The sequence below is a fragment of the Clupea harengus genome, chromosome 4 (assembly GCF_900700415.2).
Source record: "Clupea harengus chromosome 4, Ch_v2.0.2, whole genome shotgun sequence".
NCBI lineage: Eukaryota > Metazoa > Chordata > Actinopteri > Clupeiformes > Clupeidae > Clupea > Clupea harengus.
This window is the reverse complement of record NC_045155.1, coordinates 3,165,089-3,188,127: the sequence shown is the minus strand read 5'-3', so window position 1 is coordinate 3,188,127 and position 23,039 is coordinate 3,165,089. Positions and strand designations below refer to the sequence as shown.

At 43.7% G+C, this 23,039-nt stretch overlaps 2 protein-coding genes across 3 annotated transcripts; one reads left to right on the top strand and one right to left on the bottom strand.

The window, feature by feature from the left end:
• Positions 1-169: 169 nt before the first annotated feature.
• On the bottom strand, positions 170-7,606 carry fam3a (FAM3 metabolism regulating signaling molecule A). 2 transcript variants are annotated; one of them, XM_012824226.3, is made up of 10 exons: positions 7,330-7,606; positions 5,167-5,219; positions 4,974-5,081; positions 4,864-4,887; positions 3,642-3,765; positions 3,218-3,276; positions 3,038-3,088; positions 2,556-2,640; positions 1,371-1,497; positions 170-980 (listed from the first exon to the last, which is right to left on the bottom strand). In XM_012824226.3, the coding sequence occupies exons 2-10, from the start codon at positions 5,177-5,179 to the stop codon at positions 882-884; spliced, it is 690 nt and encodes a 229-aa protein (XP_012679680.2). In that variant the 5' UTR covers positions 5,180-5,219; positions 7,330-7,606; the 3' UTR covers positions 170-881. The 2 variants fall into 2 exon arrangements, with proteins under 2 accessions (XP_012679680.2, XP_031421663.1); XM_031565803.2 differs by having other exon boundaries at positions 7,500-7,601.
• An 833-nt stretch (positions 7,607-8,439) lies between these two features.
• idh3g (isocitrate dehydrogenase (NAD(+)) 3 non-catalytic subunit gamma) lies at positions 8,440-15,494 on the top strand. The gene is made up of 14 exons (XM_012824286.3): positions 8,440-8,740; positions 9,752-9,799; positions 10,237-10,248; positions 10,376-10,473; positions 10,623-10,738; positions 10,866-10,926; positions 11,309-11,441; positions 11,539-11,672; positions 12,128-12,230; positions 12,715-12,861; positions 13,086-13,180; positions 13,430-13,490; positions 13,804-13,950; positions 14,520-15,494. The coding sequence occupies exons 1-13, from the start codon at positions 8,654-8,656 to the stop codon at positions 13,906-13,908; spliced, it is 1,200 nt and encodes a 399-aa protein (XP_012679740.1). The 5' UTR covers positions 8,440-8,653; the 3' UTR covers positions 13,909-13,950; positions 14,520-15,494.
• Positions 15,495-23,039: the final 7,545 nt, after the last annotated feature.

The window sequence follows — 23,039 nt, the reverse complement described above, 5'->3', positions numbered from 1 at the left end:
ACCAGATCTGTAAGTACAGCTAAAAGTTCATTGGCACACAATGTCACAAACCACCGTCCCATTTTTACACCTATCTACAATTAACAATTTACAGATACTATTTGTTACTACGACAGGCAGACACGGTAGACTGCGGCTATCATTAAATATCTCAGTTCTTAAAACACCATAGAGCTCATCTTTTATTGTCAAAGCAGTGTAAAAATATACACAGAATCACACATTCGTTTGGTATGCTGACATGTTAAAACATTATTTGTTAAATATAACAGCATTAATCTATTTTTAGGTCTTATCTGATAAACTTCACAACTTACAAGTCACTGACACACAAAAATTTGAACAAAATAAAATAATAAACATTACACAGAAATGTCACACTTTGTCATATCAATATGGTATTACATTCAACATAACTATTTGGAATGAAATCACACAGGTCCCAAAAAAAGAAGAAGAAGCGAAGTGTCAAGACATACCTGGACCCAAACATGTATCAATAATCGCAGACACACTCACTGACAAATAAGGAAGCAGACACATTGCACATAAAAAATAAACATAAGCCCAGTATTATTCCGCGATAGGGAAAATGGATTCAGATACTGAATCCAAATATGTGCTCTATCACAGCTGTAGCTACTGATTGCAATAAACATTTCATATATGATCCACTGAGCATTTGCAATGGTTATTAGGGCAATGTTTTACTTCTACTCTTCTCTGGAGCAACTCAACACACATACTTATCTTTTATAATCAACAGCACAAGAACAACAATTACATACATTATTGCATAATTATAGTCATTTTAACAGCAATGTCTGCACAAGGCCTCGTGGTCCAGCATGTCCTACAGGGTTCTTCGGAGTGTCAGGTGCTCACTTCTCCAGAGGGGCTCTGAGGGGAATGCAGCCGTCCATCTCCAAGGACTCAGGCCAGCCCTCGTACTTATTATTGCTCTTGCTGTTTTTCATGCGCTGAAACACACACACACACACACACACACACACACACACACACACACACACACACACACACACACACACACACACACACACACACACACACACACACACACACACACACACACACACACACACACACACACACACACACACACACACAGAGAGAGAGAGCTGTTTATTCCACCTGGTTTGGCCCTTAGCTCTGCAAGGTTAAACTTGTAATGGAAATGGCACAGCTTGGCATGGCATAAAGTGCTAATGGCAAAACAGTTTAGGTCAATACTTTCAGTCAATCAGACAGGAGTACAGGAGTTAATCACACACATGGTGCAGTGAAAACCAAACTTTCTTTATTTTTTTATTCAAATAAACATTGTAGTTCAGATGGGTTTTTTGGCTCACCTGCTCAAAAGGACTCTTATTTTCTATGCCTTTGGCCCCCACAAATACCCAGCTGTCTCTGAAGGCCAACTCCTTTGCTGCGGTGCTGCCCAGCTCTTCAAAGAGGTGGCGTGCCTCATCATTTAACCTGATTCACAAAGAACCGCACAGAGATAAGTAGGCATCCAATGAACGACCTGACCATCACGTTTCTTCCTCATAAAAGTTGTTAAAAGCTACATTCTACATTTTCATGGGTCTGCCATTCTCCAGAGTATACAACTGCTGCCAACCTCTTCTATCTGCATCCTAAGGACCTTCATACACCCTCATGAAGGAAGGCAGACAAACAACCTCTTCCAAGGGCGGACTGGCCATCGGGGATACTGGGGAAATCCCCGGTGGGGCGACGGGGTTTGGGCCGGTCCAATACCGGCCCACCTCAGGGGCGTAACCATATGGGGTGCAGCAGGTGTGATTGCACCGTGGGTCTTGGGGGCCCGTAGTCGTGGGCCATAGACATATTTACGTCAATCTAAATAGTCTGAAGGCAGAATATGTGCGCAGGGGGGAGGGGGCGTGGCGGCGGCGGTTAGTGATCCACCCTGACAACTTCACAGTTTCAAGTGTTTCAGGCAGAATATGTGCGCAGGGGGGAGGGGGCGTGGCAGCGGTTAGTGATCCACCCTGACAACTTCACAGTTTCAAGTGTTACAGGCAGAATATGTGCGCAGGGGGGAGGGGGCGTGGCAGCGGTTAGTGATCCACCCTGACAACTTCACAGTTTCAAGTGTTACAGGCAGAATATGTGCGTGGGGGGGAGGGGGCGTGGCGGCGGCTCCCAGGCCACTTTTTTCCCCCCAGTCCGCCCCTGACCTCTTCTATCTGCACTCTAAGGACCTTCATAACCCCTCATGAAGGAAGGCAGACAAACAAATACAGTTAGGAACAACAGCTGCTTCCATTTGTCTACTTGGACATTTATCTACTTGGATGTCTGTATATGTATATAAGGATATGTATCTATTTACGTACATCTATATGGGTTTATAAGGTAATGTGTATGAGGTTAAGAACTGTATCAAAATGTTATGGCAAGTCCAGTGTAGTGTAATAAAGACTAGATCTGGAAAACCCAATCCAGACTGTAAAACCAAATCCATGGACATAACATGGAACGTGCTGGCATTGACATTTGGCACTTACTTAGTAGCTGGATCATCAAAGGAGGCCACGAACACAAGTGTTCCCTCATGCAGTGGCCTGAGAAACTTCAACAATTCTGAGACATCTGAGGGAACACAAAGCAGAGTGTTACCTACCTGCTCGAAGCCACTCAAACCAAAACGTAAATGCTACAAAATTCCAAATGTAAAGTGCGATGGATATTTACACATGATTTCATAAATATCTAAAAATCTGCTCTCTTCTCACATACAGTTGTAATGGACATGCGCTTACTTTAGGTCAAGTCCCACTCTGATAATGATCTGACTGACGGATCACTAAATAGCTCACAATGAATAGCGCTTTTAGAATAGTGTATACATATCCAAGAAATACAAAGAAAACCAAAACGTATCAGACTTATTGGGTTGTTTTGCAGTCTCTTTGCATTTGAAACAGACTGTGTTACATTGAGTTGTTTTTGTTTTTCCCTTCACTTCAATAAAAATCAGTCATCTTACCCCCAGCCCACATGTCAAAAGACTTGACTTCTAGGAGCTCTCCTGTTACTCCTGAAAAACAAATTTGAGAACAAGAGAAGAAAACAAGTTTGACAAGAGAAGTTTGGACAAGAGAAGGACATGCTTCCTTCACCACATCTCACAGGTAGAAATAACCAATGTGGGCTCTGGAGTAGTTACCATTTACTAAAGCCAAATTCAGTCCTCGTCCAATGTTATTCCGGACACTGCTCATGAGGCTGAAACAAAGAGAGAGAGAGAGAAAGAAAGCCACCACTGAGCGAATGACACCAAGCTGTGCTAAATGTCCTATCCTGTTGGGGAGAAAACACAGAGCCAACAAGGCAGACATGCACAAACCACTAGTGGGGAGTGTGAGCTGAAGCTGAAATGGGCAGAGGGGAGTGTTACCTACAGACAAAAACACCACAGAGATAGGAAAGAACCAGACTTATACTTATAACCTGTCCTTCAAAGATGCAGTTTAAATGATGCTTATGTTTATAAAAAGGGAGAGAAGATGATGAATAATTAAAGGAACTGAAAGACTGGCAGAAAAAAAAAATGAGAAAGAGAAAGAGCAAAGACAGAGACATGGACTTACATTTTGTCCTCCAAGCAGATTTTGGGACCGATGACATTTGCAGCTCCCGAGACGATGCGGAAAGCCATGTGTTTCTCAGGACAGGGTGCAGACAAGCCACACTTGTACTTGCGTGGTTTCGGCTCTGCAAGGAGGGAGAGGAGGAGATAAAACACCATTCTAACCCTTTATCTTGACGGCATACATTTTATTTCAAAAGTATTCTGTAGCCAGAGCCTCCTGCACTCTATGTGTGTAGTCATCCTCTTCTGAGCAGCCAAGTATCTTCATATACGCTGAATATTTTGATGTTTCATAGGATTCTTTAGATTATTCACTTTAGACTTTTTGAATATGTAACTGTATTATTAACTTGTTCCCGACAGATACATTGTGATACTCTGACCCAGTGTGGCTTTTCAAGAAATTCTTAACTAGAGAAGTATTACTAGGTAACGGTGTTTCTGCAATGACTGCCTAGGATTGGTTTGAAACCGAAAAGCAGTAATGCAAGTCTTGAGGTACCTGGCTAATCACCTGGGTTATACACGCTACAGCAGAACTGTTATATTATACAGCTGTAGATTGCCGTCCAGTCTCTGCACTGGATCGAATGGTTATACTGAGATCGTACAGCAGCCTGGCACTCGGTCCCTGAACCAATTCGGTCCAACCTGCTGGTAAGCCCCGTAACAGCACTGTAGCCTCTGAGTTAGTCTCCAGAACTAGTAACAGGTTGTGTCCGTGGAATATGCCAAAAGATAGAAATCGGCCGTTGCAAAATCCTTTGTGACACAATTCCTAGAGGAAACCGGTTTTTAAAAAGTAAGAGGGGTATTCGTCAAAACAGATTGGTAGGTATCCAAAGAAATGACCATAGGTCAGCCTGGAACACCAGGAACTAAGGTTCCTAATTGAGTTGAGTCAGATTAGTTCATATTTAATATTAAAGTTTTACCAAGACAGGGTCCTTTAATAAATATTATATTTCAGCAAAGCGCAGAGAGACGTACACGCAGAAACCTTCGGCCACTACCAGTTCCACCATTGGTTTGGGAATGTAGGTCCTTCCAAATGCATTCATTTAGCAGATATTAACAGACTTACATTAGTGTTTGTGCACCCTAGGTATCAAACCTATGGTCTTTATTTTTGTATAACTTTACTATCAGATTTACTATCATTTACTTTACTATCAGTTCACTATCAGAGATCTCAACTGAGAAACTCTCAATCAACATACCTGGAGTAGGCTCTTCTCCACCACCTACAAAAGACCAGACAATAAATGCATTACATTTGTGAAAAAAAAAAATACATACATACAAAAAGCAATACCAAAAGGGACCTTACCACTGAAAAAATTTCGCAAAAAAGAGCCACCATCTCGCCCCAATACAGAACTTGTTAGGAGCCATGTGATGCCGACAAGAAATACGACTGCCACAACACGCAAAGGCCCTGAAATACAACGAAATGTGTAAAACAAGCTGTTCAAGAAATCCAAAATGACTAAAGCATCAGGCTTAAGAAGACCTCAACCTACCTGCCAGCCTCATTATGGAAAAGACTGAAAAATCTGCAGGCTCGCTGAGCACCCTGGATACAGACAGAGAGGGGGGGGGGGGAAATAAGCATGGTTTCCAACAATGAAATCATCTCGAGACAGCATGTGTACCTCGTTTCATGTCACTCTGTTCAAATTATTTACTCTTAGTAAGACGTCTGTGTAACGGAGTTAACAGATGGAGAGAATATGTAGGTGAGCTGGTCAGGAGACTGATGGGCCCCACCAGGAATGTAATTAGGATCTGGCTTCGCAATAACGTCCAAGTGTCTGATTCTGGCAACGCAGATGCTGTCTTTCACATTCTGAGACCACATCGAAAAAGACTTCAGAGATTATGTTCACAGGTGCAAGAGGTGTGTAGTTAGCAAGGCTCCGGAACCTGAGGCTAGGGCCCCTCTCGTTTTTCATTGCTACATCAGCTGCTTTGAAATTAGTGTGCATTCATTTCTGGTCAGCAGAAGATTATAACAACAAGTCTGCTGATGTCTTAGTGGTGACTGACCACTTTACCAAGCTGGCGTGTGCATATTCCTGCCCTGATCTGTAGTAGTCTGTAGCTTGGGCTCTTTGGCATAATTTATTTTGTGTGTATGGCTTTCATGTGTGTATTCATTCTGGGGCGAGGGAAAAAGAAACTGGCAGATAGGTGGGATGGTACGATGTACACGATTATCCCACCGTTGGGATTTTGACACAGTGACTGCGGACAGAGGAGATGTAAGGTGCCTATGGCATCTCTGCTATGGTTGGTGTGGGGTAGGATCACCACCTAGTCAGTCAATGGACAGCTGTCTTTTGCTGATGGACTTGTTGTCCTTTATCTGGGGGTCCCTCATCTGCATTTTATTTTCCTCACAGCCAAACGTCAAAAAAAGCGCAACACATGACATACCAGACAGCTAATAAGTTATTACTGACTAGTCCAACAGAAAGAAGGCATCTGACTTTGCACCCTTTTGTCTAGTTTAGCTCTCGCCCACAAGTAAAAGTCAGTCCAAGACTAACTCTTGTTCAGTCTCTTGCTCGGTTACTCTCTTTTTCTTTTCCTCGCTTCCTTCAACGTCATCCTCAGTTTCTTTGTCGCCTCTGCCATGATGTCCATACAGAGAATACTGCACTACCTTCTTCTTATAGCTAGCGAATGGGTCTTGTTATTGTTGCGTGAGGTGGTGCCATAAAGCATTACGTAGTTCTTGCAAGAGGTGTCGCGCCCGGCCCACCAAAGTTACATAGTGCAATCCCAGGCGTACCTGCCATGGCACAGGCGTCATTCTCCGTCAGTCGATGTACCACCAACATTATTTTGAAGCTGTTGTTTTGAAAATTGTTACATAATGTTGCTTTAATTCCTTACTATAAGATATGCAGGATGATAAAACATCTGTAGATTTGTTGACATGATTGATTTTTGTTTTGGGTCATTTTATTTTGTATGTTGTTTATTTCGTCTGTGTATGTTTGTATTTCCCATGAGGGATCCATAAACTACATTCAGTTTAATCCAGTCATTCATACTGTATATCATTATTGTAGGTCTAGAAGCAGTTAAGTTCTTTTCAACAAAAACATGACTGGCTGCACCTTATAGAAACCAGATATAATGTTAAAATGTAATATCTACCATTTGCAGCCACAAATCAGCCGTCTACTGTTGATTAACATACGGGTTACGACGTTTACGCTACTTTATCTGAGTTGAACTCTGGCTTGTTACGCTGACGTTAACGTTAAGGCACAACACTTAACAAAACTAGTTTGCCATCCTATAGAACAAACATTCCAAGCATCAGTTCTTTTTAGTGGCGATGAAGGCTGAAATCGGTTTTGTTCAGACACCCGTCTAGTCCAAACAAACACCGAATCCATCCATTTACTAATCTTCATTATCCACGCTACGTAGCTAGCTAGCTAGCAAGACGATGCCATGGAGATGAAACGACAACACCCATGAACATGACTTGGGTTGGGTTAATGCTATGCTAGCCAGTCAGCTTCGTTAGTGGACAACAATAAGCAAATAAACACTTCGCAGGCTAATCTGCGTTAGGTCACCTAAAATTAAATGATTGACTATTCAGTCTTGAACAGAAGTTTTCATATAAATGCACAACTACCCGTAAAAAAGAATTGATAAGATACCCAAAAGATGTCTCCCACCACTTCTCCAGAACTCTCAGGCAAGGCGAATTCAACGGAGCTCGTGCTTTGCACAGCTGGAGAACTGTTGCTCTGGCCGATCACCTGCCCTCTCACATTTTACTCTTTGAACAAACTCCATTCATTTCTCTCAGGCGACCATCAGTACCTACGCGATGTCAGTAGATCATTAGGCAAATTACACTGGAATCACATGAAGTGTGTGTTCCTAGTTTTTTCCGGTTTCCTTTAGTAACGTTTACCGTGACGTCACACCCACGCCCCTTACATGTCTAGCGTAGCTGTGTCAGTTATCCGACAGTTTGTTAAAAGTCGGCCAGTCTGTTAATAATTTAATAATAAAGTTTAATAATAGATTAACATGAAGACGCGAATGTAGCCGACAACACACACATGCCGATATTTAACCCCGTTACGATAGTTCTGTTATATGACCTCCACACATGGACAGATTATGAGATCAAGGGCCCCTGGGCACAAAAGCCTTCTAGGTCCTCCAACTCCTGGGCACACAACAAGAAGCAACTCATAGTCCAAACCAACTGATGCTTGGGTGACATATTTAATACCGGTATATTTCCTACAGGAGTCACACCACATCAACTCATAGCGTAATTAGTATTGCAGCCAAAAGTGACTGAATTAGGCTATATTTGCTCACATCTCCTAACATTTCATTTGGTTCGCTCAACAAAATGACCACCAACGGCAAATCAAATGTTAGCAAACAATACGTTTTAAAGGTTCATGAAAATGTGTAGGCTAATTCATAATGGAATATCGAAGCTATTTACCAAATTTCAAATAAATTGGCCACAAGATATCACTACAGCACCCTACAGCGTGTTTTCCTCTATAGTTAGTATAGTTTTCAAACATATTCTTGCCTTCAATTAATAAAAAAAAAATCTTACATGTTACATGTATATTCCTGCATATTTCTCAAAACTCTGTAAATAAATGGCAAGTACATTTATACAAAGAAGCTCATATTGTTCCTTATGTATACATATAAATCCATTGGGCACAGGCCCCTTTATAACGTCTGTCAGTGACAGGGGCACCACTAAGAATTCTGGGCCCTCTGACAGAATTTTCAGTGTTTTCATGTTGTGCTGTTGCTTGCTCATATCTCTCTTTGATTTGATGTGGCACTACTTAGCAACACTAAGGACATACGGGTTTATTACCTGCGTTTGACTTATTCTGTTGCCATTACATTAGTGGATCGGGTCCCGGACTTTGACATCTCTCTCTTTCTCTTTTTTTTGTTTTCTTTCAATCAAACTTCCGCACTCTGACCAACATGGCAGCCTCCGGAACGGTGCGTTCTCTCTCCCAAGCCCTGAAACCCATAGGCCTTTTGGGTGGAAGACTGGGAAATTCAGCCAGAGTAAGTCCGATTTTATTGATTTATTCAGGTAGAAGTGGATTTGCCGTGTATATTATTATCTAAACCATACTATGATAACTGGGTTACAGTTTTCTGACTAACCCCATATGCAAGGTCAATCTGGTGGGAGTGGATGATGTTAGCAATAGCTAGCTAACGATGTTTAGAATCTTACCTACAGCTCACGTTACAGCATGCGATCCGCGTCCGGTCAGGTCTTATAACGTTATTCAAATAACTGCAGTGACTTTGATACGTTACTTACAGAACATTTCTATGTAGCGTACAGTAGACGTATTGAGTGAGCTAGTTAGCCAGCTGGTTAGCTATCGTTAGCTCAGTTCATTTTAGGCTTATAGATGGAAACCCAGCTGGTGGCTAGATAATGTCTGCTAGTTTATCGTGCAGGGGGTAATGGTAAATTAGCCTAAACTAGTTAATCTCTCTATTCCTCTGCTACATTAGACAATTTATTAGATGATAAACCCCTTGAGAAAAACTCTCGCTTTCACAGTGAAAAGCTCTCCCAAACGTAGCCACTCTCTCACCCACAAACGATTGAAACACCTTTCGTGTATTAATACATGGCCACTTAAAGTAACACTATGCAACAATTTGACACTTTTTGAGGTATGGTTTTATAGGCAACTAGTTTTGGTACCATCCTCAAATTCATTTTGATAGCATATGGTCATGTGAAGGACAGATAAACACCTCTGTCTTCCCCACTAGCCATCCAAGATATGCCCTATGTAGCTCTGTGTAACAGACTGGAACCCCTTGCAAAAATGAAAGAAAAGCTTTCACACGCATGACATTGCCAGCTATACTGCCAAAAGACACCAGTTAGTGTATTGGCAAGCTTATATCAGTGTCAGCTGGGCTGTTGGTGGTGTTTGCAAGGTTTTTGCATGCCTTTTAGGTAGTTAGGTTACTAGTTTTGGAACAGAACTTTGTATTGCTGCTTTAACACTAATTGTGTCATGGAAAGTCTTGGTTGTTTGCCCACAGGTGTTCAGTGCTGCGGTCAACTATCATGGAGGGAAGTCGATTTACACGGTGAGTGAGCAGGGTGTCTGCTGCTCTCCACATTCCAGCACCTTGCTCTGGAGTAAAACTGGTCCTTATCTCGGCTATTTGCGGAATCTGCTGCTATTTACATCCTGAGGTGGTGGGGAGAATTTGGGAGTAGAGAAGATGACTTGGTTACCATTCCTCCTTGCTACTCCAGCATTCCTAGAGTTTACTATTCATTTAACACAGATTGCAGATGACCCTGGAACAGATCAAGCCATTGTTTAGCATGATTTTGTCATTTCAAGCCAAACCTGTTCTAGAACCACCTTCAGTCCTCTGTTTTCTTTTAAACAAGCCTAAATATCTTTGGGGTACATGCTACAGGTTAACTTTTCATCTGTACTCTTGAGTTCTGGTGTTTTGCCTTTCTCTTACTGACTGGTTCTCTCTCTCTCCTTTCATCCGCCATCCTCAAAAAGGGTCCAATTATTGTAAGTACTAGTTGGTCATTGTATTCACATGATACTTAACACTCAAACCAACACCCTTCAATGACTTGTTAGATACACTGGACAAAAACTGGGCCTGGGTTTAATTCTGAACTGGTTACTTCTTCAGCCACCCCCTGCAAAGTATGGAGGTCGACACACTGTGACCCTCATTCCCGGAGATGGGATTGGGCCCGAGCTGCTCAACCACGTGAGAGAGCTCTTCAGGTATGCAAAGAGGGCCAGTGGAGCTAAAGTTAGAACCAAACTGATACACTGGAATTTTACTGGTTTCAAGAAGCTCTTGAGGTGGTGTGATTGTGCTGTAGCTGTTTCTACACTCTGGTAAAAGCTGTTATATTGTCACCATTTTGAAGGTTTAGCTGCGTTCCTGTGGACTTTGAGGTGGTGAATGTGAACTCCTCTCTTGACGCTGAGGATGACATCAATAACGCCATCACTGCCATCCGGCGTAATGGAGTGGCTCTTAAGGGTCAGTATGAATCATGCACCGTTATTTGAAAATACTGCTTCAGTTTGACTCTCACACAGTGACGTCAGTGAAGTCATGGTGAAATGAATTACAATGTTCAACCCACATATATATTCCTTGTTTGTAGGAAACATTGAAACCAACCACATTATGCCACCATCCCATAAATCTAGGAATAACCTCCTCCGGTAAGATTATTTTAATCATTGACATTATGTGATGCATGTTGTATGGGTGTATTATCCATATATCATATATACATATACAGAAAACAACTGACAAATACATTCAGTTGCAAGTTTATTTATTGTCAGTGCTTCTTCCTAGTTGGTAGAATAAGGCGAATGAAATGGATTTAGAAATGCCTTAAAAAAAATATACTTTTTCATTAGTAGTTTTAGACGTCTTATGTTTCCAATACAGAACAGTTGGTCGTCTTTCAGTCAGCTGGTTGGATTTTTTTCCAGCGGTATTAGGGTGGCCATTTTTGCTAGCCTGGATGCATTTTGACAGAATGCCAGTGGCGTTGCCTCCCAATGACTCTCAGCTTCTCCCCTTTCTCTCTCTTAGCACAACTCTGGACCTCTATGCCAATGTAATGCACTGCAAGTCCCTCCCAGGGGTCCAGACGCGCCACCAGAACATAGACATCATCATCATCAGAGAGAACACAGAGGGGGAGTACAGTAGTCTTGAGCATGAGGTGAGTCTGTATGCTCTCTCTCACTCTCACACACACACACACTCACACACAGCCTCTCTCCTCATCACTTCGTCTATTTTCTGTCATTCCCTGTCAGAGTGTGTCTGGTGTTGTGGAGAGTATGAAGATCATCACCAGGCACAACTCCCTGCGCATCGCTGAATACGCCTTCAAACTGGCCCGCGAAAAGGGTCGCCACAGGGTCACAGCTGTGCACAAGGCCAACATTATGTGAGTTGCTCCAGTCTGCCATGTCTCATCATCTTTCCCCCTAACACCCCCCCCCCCCCCCCCCCCCACACACACACACACACACACGCACACATAAACTGGGTTGCACTAGTACTGAGCATTTAGGAATCTGTAATAATCCTTTCTTTTCCTACTTCCTCTCGTGATCATCTTCGACAGGTGTAATATTAGTATTTTCTGACTTGCTGTACTTATTAACCAGTATCTTGATACTGCTGCTTGATACTTAATGTTTTGTACTTTTATACCAGGCTTATAAGGAGACCTTCTATATTCATGGTCTTGCACACTAGGCTTTTCGTTTATCACCATGTAAGAATTGCTGTCAGGTGTTTGAGTTTATCATTTAATGTAGTTGTTTAAAATGGGAGCATCTGATAAGTGAAAAAGAAATCTAAGGCTAGAGGTTAACGGCTCTTCTCTCTGGCCTTCAGGAAGCTTGGTGACGGCCTCTTCCTGCAGTGCTGTAAGGAGGTGGCATCCGGATATCCAGAAATCACCTTCGACAGCATGATTGTGGACAACACCACTATGCAGGTTAGCAACTCATCAGTTTGCAACAGCCTTCACCATGATGAATCATATTGTATTTATGGGTAGACATGGTTCCTCGCTGAAAGAGGCACTAGTGTGTTATTGTCTAAAAGTAGCGACTAACTAGAAAACAGCCATGACATGCTTTGTAGGTTTTTTTTTTTACCTCCCCTTCATGTGACCATGTACCATCAAAATGAATTTGAGGATTTTATGAAAACAAGCTGCCTATAAAAATAAGTACAAATTGTTTCTGTAAAATTGCTTCAACTATAACAGAAGAAGTGCTGATATAGTGAATGTCAGAATAGCTGTGGTTATCTTCTGCACTTGGCCAACATCTTATCCACTGTGCTTATTCCTTGTAACATTTCCTCCCAATTTTCTTAAATAAATAATTTTATAACATTAATCAAGCTTGTATGACCATTGCTCAGTATGTTTAAAAATGTTTTGGTGTTTTTTTTTTCCTTCTTTTTCTTTTCAGCTTGTTTCCAAACCTCAACAGTTTGACGTCATGGTGATGCCAAACCTGTACGGGAATGTGGTCAGCAACGTGTGCGCTGGACTGGTGGGTGGCCCTGGTCTGGTGCCTGGTGCCAACTACGGCAACAACTACGCCGTCTTTGAGACCGTGAGTAGCACATTATCGTCAGTAGATTACTTAGGGTGCATAGAAAACTCAACAATTTCTGTAAAGATGATGGTGAGAAGCATCCTGCAGAATTCCTGGCCATGAATTCAACCCCCTACCCCCCCTCAATACTGGAGCCTCTCTGGTTGTTTTCACCAACTTGGTGTTCTCCTGGCTGGCTAGGCTTGCTGTCAGATTGATGGCTGCTCTCTTTTGTCCACAAGGCCACTAGGAATACAGGCAAGAGCATTGCTGACAGGAATATTGCCAACCCCACCGCCATGCTGCTGGCCAGCTGCCTCATGCTCGACCACCTCAAGTGAGTCCCCCACTTCACAGCACCAGTGCAATGTGCCCATATTTCATAAGTCATGTAGAGAATGTTTGTTTTGATGATGTTTTGCTTGTTTCAAAAATGTCAGGTTTTTACGATTGACTACAGTTTAGGTCCTCACAGCAGATTCTGACTGCATGGTCCTGTGTGTTTTCAAGTCTTTGACCGTGTATTTGTTGTTAAAGTGAAAACTTGAACAAATCATCTCTCGATTTTTTTTTTTTTTTTTTCCAGGCTTCATGACTATGCAAGTATGGTCCGCCTTGCTGTCCGTAAGACCATAAACGAGACTCGGGTAGGTATCCACTCCTTATCACAAGACCTGCCTGAAAGCTTGTGGTTGTTCAAATATTTTGACACTTTCAAAAGTAAACCTGCGATCATTTCCAGCCAAGTCTAGAAATGGAAACACCATTAGTAATTAAACTTCATCTCTTAGTCTGTTGTATGTACTCCACCGTTATGAAATATTTGGCTGAAGTCACAGATTGCTACATATGCTGTTTACGCTAATACTGCCTGTGTGTTTACACATGTGCTCGGCGAAATATGATTTTTTTTAATTTTTTTTTTGGAGAATTGATGTTTGCCTCTCTTGGTTGTTGTAGTTGCACACTCCAGACATTGGGGGGCAGGGCACCACCTCGGAGGTGGTCCAGTCCATCATGAATCACATCCAGAGCACTGGGCCCCTTACCAGTGAGCATCTCTAACTGCTCGGCTTCATGTACACCCACTCCAGGACCACCACACAGGTGGGCATCACCGGTTGTCTGCACAGTGTGTGTAGAGTGGGAGGGCAACCCAATTATGGGTGGAATGTAATCAGGTTATTTTTTAAGTAAAAAGCGATGTGAGGGGCGACAGTGGTACAGGAGGTAGATAAGTCGTTTAGTAATCAGAAGGTTGCTAGTTCGATTCCCTGTCGAAGCGTCCTTGAGCAAGACACTGAACCCCTAATTGCTCCTGATGTGCAGTGTGCCATCAGTGTAAATGTAAAATGTGTATACATCCTTGTAAGTCGCTTTGGATAAAAGCGTCTGCTAAATGACTAAATGTAAATGTAAATGTAATGATTGATTGTTGTTGTTGATTGATGTGACTGAGTTTTCAGTATGAGTAACTATGCAATATTACATTTAATAAAATTTTGGAACATTATAGTATTTAAAAGCTACGTTCCACAGCACTTATTCTCAATATATATGAAAGAGTTGCAGAATGTCATTGTTTCATTGTCAGACGAGTGTGTGTGTGTATATACCTGTGTACACCCTTGGAAAAGGCCATTCAAATGCTGTCCTTTATCTCCCCTTTCCTCTAGATCAAACTACTTTAAGAAGACTTCCATTTGAACTCAAGTAAATGTGTTTTCACCCCATGAGTTTCCCTTGTGACTGACCACCAACGTGTCTGTGTGTGGGTGTATTTGAGGGAGAGAGATTTGGTGTTCTCCAATAACAGCATGGTTGAACATAATTTTGCTCATTTTCCCAAAACACTTCGTATTCAGTAGCCAGCAACTCATCTCCAATAACACAAAATTGCCTTTCAGTTTTCATATCACATTCCAAGGTACACTTTTCATCATAACAAACCTTATTCAATATCTTGCCCAATTCCATTATTTTGTAGCTCTTAATGGTGGTCCAATTACACAAAGGTTTACATTGGCTAGCGGAGGTCTAATCTGGTGGGGCAGCTACAGTTCACTCTCAACCCCAGGACTCCCCTCCGCTGTAAATGCTATCGGCTTGAGACCCCATGACCCAGTCTCCTCACCTCTGCTGCTTATTTGTCTTCACCTCGCGGCCCTCGCTGTGGAGATCGGTGTCGGGCCTCGCCCGCTGCTCTGCCACCCTCTGTTCCACGGGCTCGATCCCTACCAGGGGAGCCATCAGGACGGGATTTCACACGAGGTGTTATGAAATTGTTTGTTGGTATTTTAAGTGGCCTTTTCACCTTTCTTTTGTTCGCACTGCCTTGTGATATTGGTTTGTTTGCCAATTCCGTTTGGTTTCTGCCACATTTGTCTAATGAACCTTTAATCATTTTGTTTCTTTTCATTACTGTTACAAGTGTCCTGTTAAGTGAACAGTGCTTTATGTGCCTGTTTTTTATTTATTCTTTCAAAATCTTAAATGTAAAATACTTAAAAGAAAATAACCTTAAAGCTGTCTGTTATCCTGAAGAAGTTTCATGTTGTATTTTATCTAATATACTAAATACAATGTAGCCAAAGCACGCATGGCTGGAATATCAAAACTGCAGAAATCTAAATAAAACGTTTGTTCATCCATTCCTCTGTGTAATTTGTTCTGTAGATGTACACAAACGAAACTGTAAATTCTATAGTTCTTTTGAGTTCCTTTGTCCCGCAGATCACAAGTAGCAGTTTAAAAGACTCAAGCGGCCCTTACTCTTAATGGAGTATTACATTGAGACAGAATACCAAGCCTCCCCTCAGAAGATCTATGCTTTGCTCTGCTTTGCTTTGGCAACTGGAGGCCGTGTTAATCCTCCTTGGATCCTCACATTACTCATGAAAAATAGCCACTGATTCCGAGCACAGCTGACCCGCCAAGTCTTAGAGCCTCGCTTCCAGCAAACCAAGCAGCTGGGTGGAGAACGTGACTGATTTGCTTCCTGTGATTTTTATAACTCTTTAAATCCAAGGCCACATTTTTCTGTGAGAAGCTGATTTTGATTTTTTTTTTCTGTGATGAAGCATTCATATTGTTTTGTGGTATTTACCCACTAGATGGCGACAAAGTACAGTAGCATCGGAGTGAATGAATGAGAGGCATTGGAGGGCACAGGAGCACCACGTGTCATATTAATGGTGGGTGTGTGTGTGTGTGTGTGTGTGTGTGACAGTGCAGAGTTCACTAACATAATCACTTTAATTAGCACGTACAGCGTGTTAGAGCAGTGGAACATTCTGTGAAAAACAACTTGGATATGTCAAGCTCCAGAGCATGTGGAATGTTTTCAGCTAAAAGGGGAAAAAAAATGAACGTGGAAAAAAATGGTCACTGAAAATATTTGTCAAAAAAGCTGTGTTTTTGCTGCTGCAGGTTCTGTCGCAGAGAAAGTCAGAAGGCTACCTGATGAAAATCGCCTGCCACAGCCCCCATGACTCCAGTGGAAAGTTCTAGATGGCAGGGAGAGTGTCCAGCAGTCCCTCATGTTTAAATATATAACCATGACCAGGAAACATCCCTGTTAACAGTAAATATCCCTTTTAGAGGGAGATACGGAAATATGAGACCTGTAATGATAAATGACGTGGGGGTCTGCGCTGGGAGTTTATTCATGAGTATATTTGGCCACTCACATTTTGGCCCCATTATCTCATCTTAACTCCCTCCAGTTGTCAGGGATCTAGTCTGCCGAGACTTGAAGTTGGCTTGCATCTATCGATCCTTTGTTTGGAGGCAAAGTTCCCAACCATCCACTTCTCACCTCTTCCCTCTTTCTCTCTCTCTTTCCCAGCTGCTATGTCGCCTTCAAGTTCTCTGTCACTGCTGATCAATCTTCCATAGCTTCCCTAATCGTCACAATCTCATGTCGGCATACATCCCCAGAGGACATGCACAGCACTGGCCAATATGAGTCAGCAGTGCCTGAAAGCAAAAGCACATCGGTGGGAAGGTGCAGCTGCCTTTAAAACCACAAATGTTTTTTTTTTTACCACAATTGTCAAAGGTCAACTTCATTCTTGTTGCTGTATTCCACTGGTTAATCTGAAGCAATAACTTGCTTTCACCAACTTTGTGAAGAATTGAACTATTGCCAGAACATCAACAATCTCATGTGGAGTGTTGTGAGAATTCTACGGGTCATAAACTTTACTCTTTAAAAAAGAGGGTTGTTTTGCTTCAGTCTGAAGTGTCTACATGCTGAATGTCATTTGTCCAGCCTGACCTTTGACCTCTGCGGGTCTTTTGTATGTCAGATAAGATTTGACGCCTCCTCCGTGGCTTCAGTTCAAGCTGTTCCCCTGACAAACGAGGTGCCTGTTTTGCCAGACATTGAAATGAAAACGATATTATACACATAGTAATATTAGCTGCCACGACTTGTAGCGCTCGTCATACCTTTCCCCAGCTCGTTTCCCTTTGCCTGTCCTTGGAGTGTTTATGCGCTGAAATCCCACTTCCAAAAGGTCACTTCCTATTCAGCCTCGCCTGACCATAATTTAGTATGTGTGTGTTCTCACTATTTGAGCCTCTTTGTTTTATTTTTTTTGTGTTTTTTTTTGCCATCTCCCAAAATGCTCTGTCCTCTCCCCAATGATGGTAATTAATCAGCCCTGTCTCCATTAGGCATCCTGCCCTACGCTCGGTGTGTATTGGCCTAAGCCTTGCTTAGCGCTTAGCGCTGCTGCAGCAGCATATACACATGTGGTTTTGAGGGAGATGTGGTCGCTCAGCGGTTTCCTCCGTTTCCAGGCCCCTAACAGACGCTTCTCAGCGTCCAGCCGGCCTCTGGTCAGAGCAGCCCATGCCCCCAAGACCTCAACGGGAGGTTTCACATGCCTGGACTCTCTGGGTGTACAGTAAAGGGGAGAGGGGGGGGGGGGGGGGGGGTTGTAGTGTGTACAGTATGATGATGATGATGAAGTGTTGTGAATCCATGTCCAAGTGGAGTGGCCCAGATGCTTGCCTTATAAGTGCATATTTTGCTCACATGTAACCCCAGGGGAAGGGGGTCGTGCCGGGAAAGGCTTGCGGCATGTGTTGATGGGCTTTTAGTGGGGGGCCGCTTTAGGGGCCCCGTCAGGCGAAAGGGGGTGGGGGTGGGAATTGATCCCACCTGTGTGAAAGCTGTGCTCTGGCTCCGTGGGCTTGTTGGCTCCGCTATCTGTTGCTGTCAGAGGGTGCAGGGCGATAATCTGTGGTGGTGGGGGGGGGGGGGGGGGGGGGGGGGGGGGGGGGGGACGGAGGTGCTGGGGAGATGAGACAAAAGACCAAAGAGGCCCTTTATTGCATCACATGTGGGGCAGAGGTCTGCCGTAGCACCGGCTCCCTGCTGAGGCCCCCCTGCGCATGCGCATGCGCCGCACGGCACTTTATTTCAGCCGGGGCTCGACACGATGAAACCAGCTGGAATACTGAGGCCCGTGTTTTGCTGTTATATATATATATATATATATATATATATATATATATATAATGCAGGGGTCAAGCCAGCTAGTCACGAGCATGGCATTCAGTCAGGGTGAATTTATGACTCGAATGACAAAGAGCGAGCGAGAGCGAGAGCGAGAGTGGAAGGCTAACTATAGTTGAATAGTGAGCTGTGTGTGTGTGAGTGATGAACTGGTCAATATTTTCTGACCACCTTCCTTTTTTTTCTTTCCATGCCTCTGTTTCCGGGCAGCAAGTGCCAAAGCTGCATTTCATCAGCGGCTGTGCATTGCCTTCATGACAACCTACACTACACAAACGTACACAAACGTGATGTGCAGGCGCAGAAGTGTGAACACGCGCCAGTTCCTCCCTCTCTGCGTCTCCCCTCTCTTGCAAAAATCCGGGGAAAACAAAGCCCCAGAACTTTTGTTCCCAAAGCAGAGGACAACGCTATGCCAGTTCACAGTGACTGGCCCAATCGATCAAATGCGCTCTGTGTGGAGGGCTTGTGCTTTCCTCTCCTACTGACTCCCTAGAATCCTCTTGTGGTTCCGTGAGACTCTGGTGCTTGTTGCCAGAGGCTGGTCTAGACAGCTATTGAGCTCATTTACAGCCATTCCTCATGGATTCCTGCAAGGCACAGAGAGAGAGAGAGAGAGAGAGAGAGAGAGAGAGAGAGAGAGAGAGAGAGAGAGAGAGAGAGAAGGAGAGAGAGAGAGAGAGAGAAGGAGATAGGGGAGTGAGATAGAGAGAGAGAGAGAGAGAAAGAGAGATAGGGGAGAAAGAGAGAGAGAGAGAGAGAGAGAGAGAGAGAGAGATAGGGGAGAAAGAGAGAGAGAGAGAGAGAGAGAGAGAGAGAGAGAGAAGGAGAGATAGAGCAGTGAGATAGAGCCTGGGGAATGAGATCGAGGACCTGGAAGTGATAAAGAGCAAAGAGCAGATCTGTGAGGTGCATGACTGATCATTATCATTCGGCCAACTTCAAAAGGATATGATCACCTAGAAACACAGAGTGATCCATGCCCTTACTCCTGCTCTGAAGACTGTGGACATACCCTCCATTAGAACACAGTTTAATCTCTCTACCTCTTCCTGGGATGAGACTTTCAATATAAAAAAGATTCCTTTGTTTGCTGTTTTTTGAAGCCGTTTTCCATGGCCTTCTTATTCATGCTTGACACATAATCCCAACCCATCTCTCCTCTCTTTTTCTGCCTCTATCCCTCTCTCTGTCTCCTTCTCTCTCTCTCCCCCTCTCTCTCTCTCTCTCGCCCTACAACATAAGAAATGTCTGGTTATCTCCTCCGCCCCATGTCATGCTTTTAGGTGAACCGTTTCTAAAATGCTTTTGATTAAAACAGATTTTTCAGTAAATCCACCAGAAAACACAAGTCTGATTAATATTTGCCTGTGTTCGTTGTTTCCATATGACTAAAGCTGACTTTTTGCAGAACTACCTGCAGCTTTTCATGCTAATTTATGGCGACTGCAGGATTGTGTCGCAAATTTTTTATTATTTATCATCTAAATGAACATTGAACGTTGCAGAAAACACCCAGGGCACTTTTGGGGCATGAGACAGACATCCAGGATTCTTTCAGTAAACCTTTTCTCATTTTTAACCTAAAAGGACCACTGGCACAAATCCTGTTACATACCTCTGTTGGACACACAGCTCTTTATAAGCCCTTTTTCTCCTTTGTGTGCTCCTAAAAAGCATTCGTTTCCCATGATCAGGTTAAGCAGTGTTCCTCCGAATGCCGTCCTCATCTGAGGTGACAGGAGATGGGCCCCTAGTAGGGCCTCACTCAGGGTAATGAGCCTTAGTCTGCTCGGGCCCCTGCGGCCCCGTCGCCACTCCCTCCAGCTGACCGCCGGACCGAAACGGAGGAGCAGACCGGGCAAGCCAACACGAGGCTCTGTGGTCGTGGGTATCCATCCAGGTTACAGCTGTTCCTGTCTGCTTTCCACCCTGGTGCTGTAAATTCACCACGCCAAACATGTCTGCTAGGTATGCGGAGGTCCTCATGCTGGTCATAATACATGGAGATACCATGACATCAGAGCCCTTACAAGGGTAATATCTGTAAATGCATACTGTGGTGTGGAGGTCGAGGTTTTCCCACTGTCTCCTGTTGTATGTATACATCCAGCATATGAATGATTGTTGTTTACCGATGTGGGTATGTGTGCGTATGTGCGTGTGTGCGTGTGTGCTCCTATTTTTGTCACTCTTTGAAGCGGAAGGTAAAGTACAGAACTACCTGTTCTTGGGCCCTGGGCAAGAATTGGCCTACTTATCTCTGCCATTCAGTGCCATTTTTCAAATTCCAACTTAACTTCAATGCCTGCAGGCCCCGTGCGTTAAGCCCCAAAGCCTAACATATCAGACAGCTCCCACACTTTCCCCTCATTAAGTCTCTCAGCCCTACTCCGCACAGCCTCACCTCCAAGGGATCTCTGCACCGGCCACCCAGGCGCAGATATATTTCACCCCACGCTGTCATGGCCATGACAAGGACCTGCAGGCTGACACGCCGATAGCTCCAGAATGGCTGCACCCCGGTGGAAGACTGAACGTGAAGAGTCGAGGTTGGAAGGACATCTGTTGAACTGACAAAATATTTCACCTGATTTTTTTTTTTCTTAGTCGTATGGTTTTCTATTTCCACACACGGACAAACACACATACACCGCCTTGTTCCTCTCCAGTCTCCCTCTCCGATCTCCCTTCCTCGCTCTCTCTCCTGTTTATTGGCACACTGGCCAATATAAACATGTCCCACGGCACTGTGTGGCCTATGGCCGCTACACTGACTCGGGACTTTAAATGCTGCCACTGCATGCTCACAGTGCAATAGTGGCCTCCTCTCCCCCTGCCTCGCAACAAAGCCCTGCTGCCCGGAGTCTCTAATAGCTTCCAGGGGTCCTTTAATGATGATTAACCCGGCAGTGCATTTAGTGTCCCCCTCAGCACTAAAACCCAGAGATATCCACTCGCTGCTCGGCTCGCTAGCCTGGCATGCCGGGCTCTCTTTCTCCTCTGATCAATCAGCACGAGACAGAGTGGCGCATTCCGTTTCACACGCCGTCGTAGAGGACGGACGGCACACACAGACTCTTCTTTCAGTCCCACACTTCCCAGCAGGCATCCCCCTCTCTCTCTCTCTCTCTCTCTCTCTCTCTCTCTCTCTCTCTCTCTCTCTCCCCCCAATCTTAATTATTCATCCTTCTATGATTACTTTCGAACAACGGGGGAGGGAGCCCCCAAAGCATCTTGAAGAGAAACAATGCAGCCCTTGTGTAATGTACAGAAGATGGACAGCGAAGAGGAGAAGAGGAGAAGAGGAAGAGTTAGAGGAGAGATGAAAGGAAAAACAACCTAGATAGATAGATAGATAGATAGACAGATAGATAGATAGATAGACTTAGACAAACAGGTAGCTAGATAGACATGCAGACAGACAAACAGACAGGTATCTAGCAGGAGGCGTGAGCTGTCTGTTGCACACATGGTGCATGCTTTACTTGTCCCTTGTGTGTCTTATTTTCCATGGAAATGTGATATGGAAATCTCACCTGATCCTGTTTGACCAGAAAAAACTGCCCAAAAGACAGTGGCTTAGGCTTAGACAGTACAAAACGCTGGACTAATTTTAACCTCTGAGTAGCCACCACTCCTACTCTTCTTTCTTCATTATTTAAGCTAACTTAATACTCCGCGGGGACCCATTTAAAGGACGCACATCATTAAAGGATAATGCACTGTCACTCTGATGGTGTTGGCTTGTATAGTTAGGCAGGAGTCCCATTCTAAAAAATGGTGCCTGTACGATATTTTATGAATGAATGACTGGACAAAAAATAAGCACGTGTGGGGAAAAAAGGGTTGTCTGTTCAATGCCAAGTTTGACCTAATATGAAATGCATGATGGATGGATGAACCGCTGAGACAAGCATGGAACCCCGTATGTGTTTGAGCTTGTAAAAGTGTGCTTGGTATTAGCTCGGTATTTATTATAAAGGGAAACCAGTAAAAGGAGATGACAGAGCAAGTGTGACCCATTCCCATACTGTGTTGTTTACGTAGTGCTATTGCTATGACAGCACATTTGTGTTCCTCTTTGTATCCAGGCTGGATCTCTCTTTCAGAGATCCAGACAATTGATACTTTGCATCATATTTTCACTTTTCAGGGCTTTTCTTTCCATAAAGAAATGTAGACGTTATATATATATATATATATATATATATAAACTTCCATATTTATACAATGAAATTGATTTAAAGCCCCATTCTGTCTCTGTCGCTGTACATATACCACTCGAACAGTGCACTATATACTATATACAATAAGACACCAGCTCGTAAACAGGCATGGAAGAACCATTAACTCCTGCCTACCCTGTCCCTATACAGTTCTCTGATTGGTGTCACATTGCATACTATAAACAGACATGGTTGACTAGATATGGGAGGAATGTACTTTGCGCAGTGTGATATATCATAAACAGCTTCTCTGCATTTATCGCATACCCTTTCCCAGTGACGTCGCAGATGTGTTTCCCAGATGTGGGGTCGAGAGAACATGGCTGTTTGGGCCCCGCTGTGGGACTGAAACATGCTTCCCTGCCCATGGACATAGAAAAGGAGACTTTTGGTCCCAATTAGCTCGGGGCCCCTGGGGCCGGTCCTGTCCAGGGGCCCCC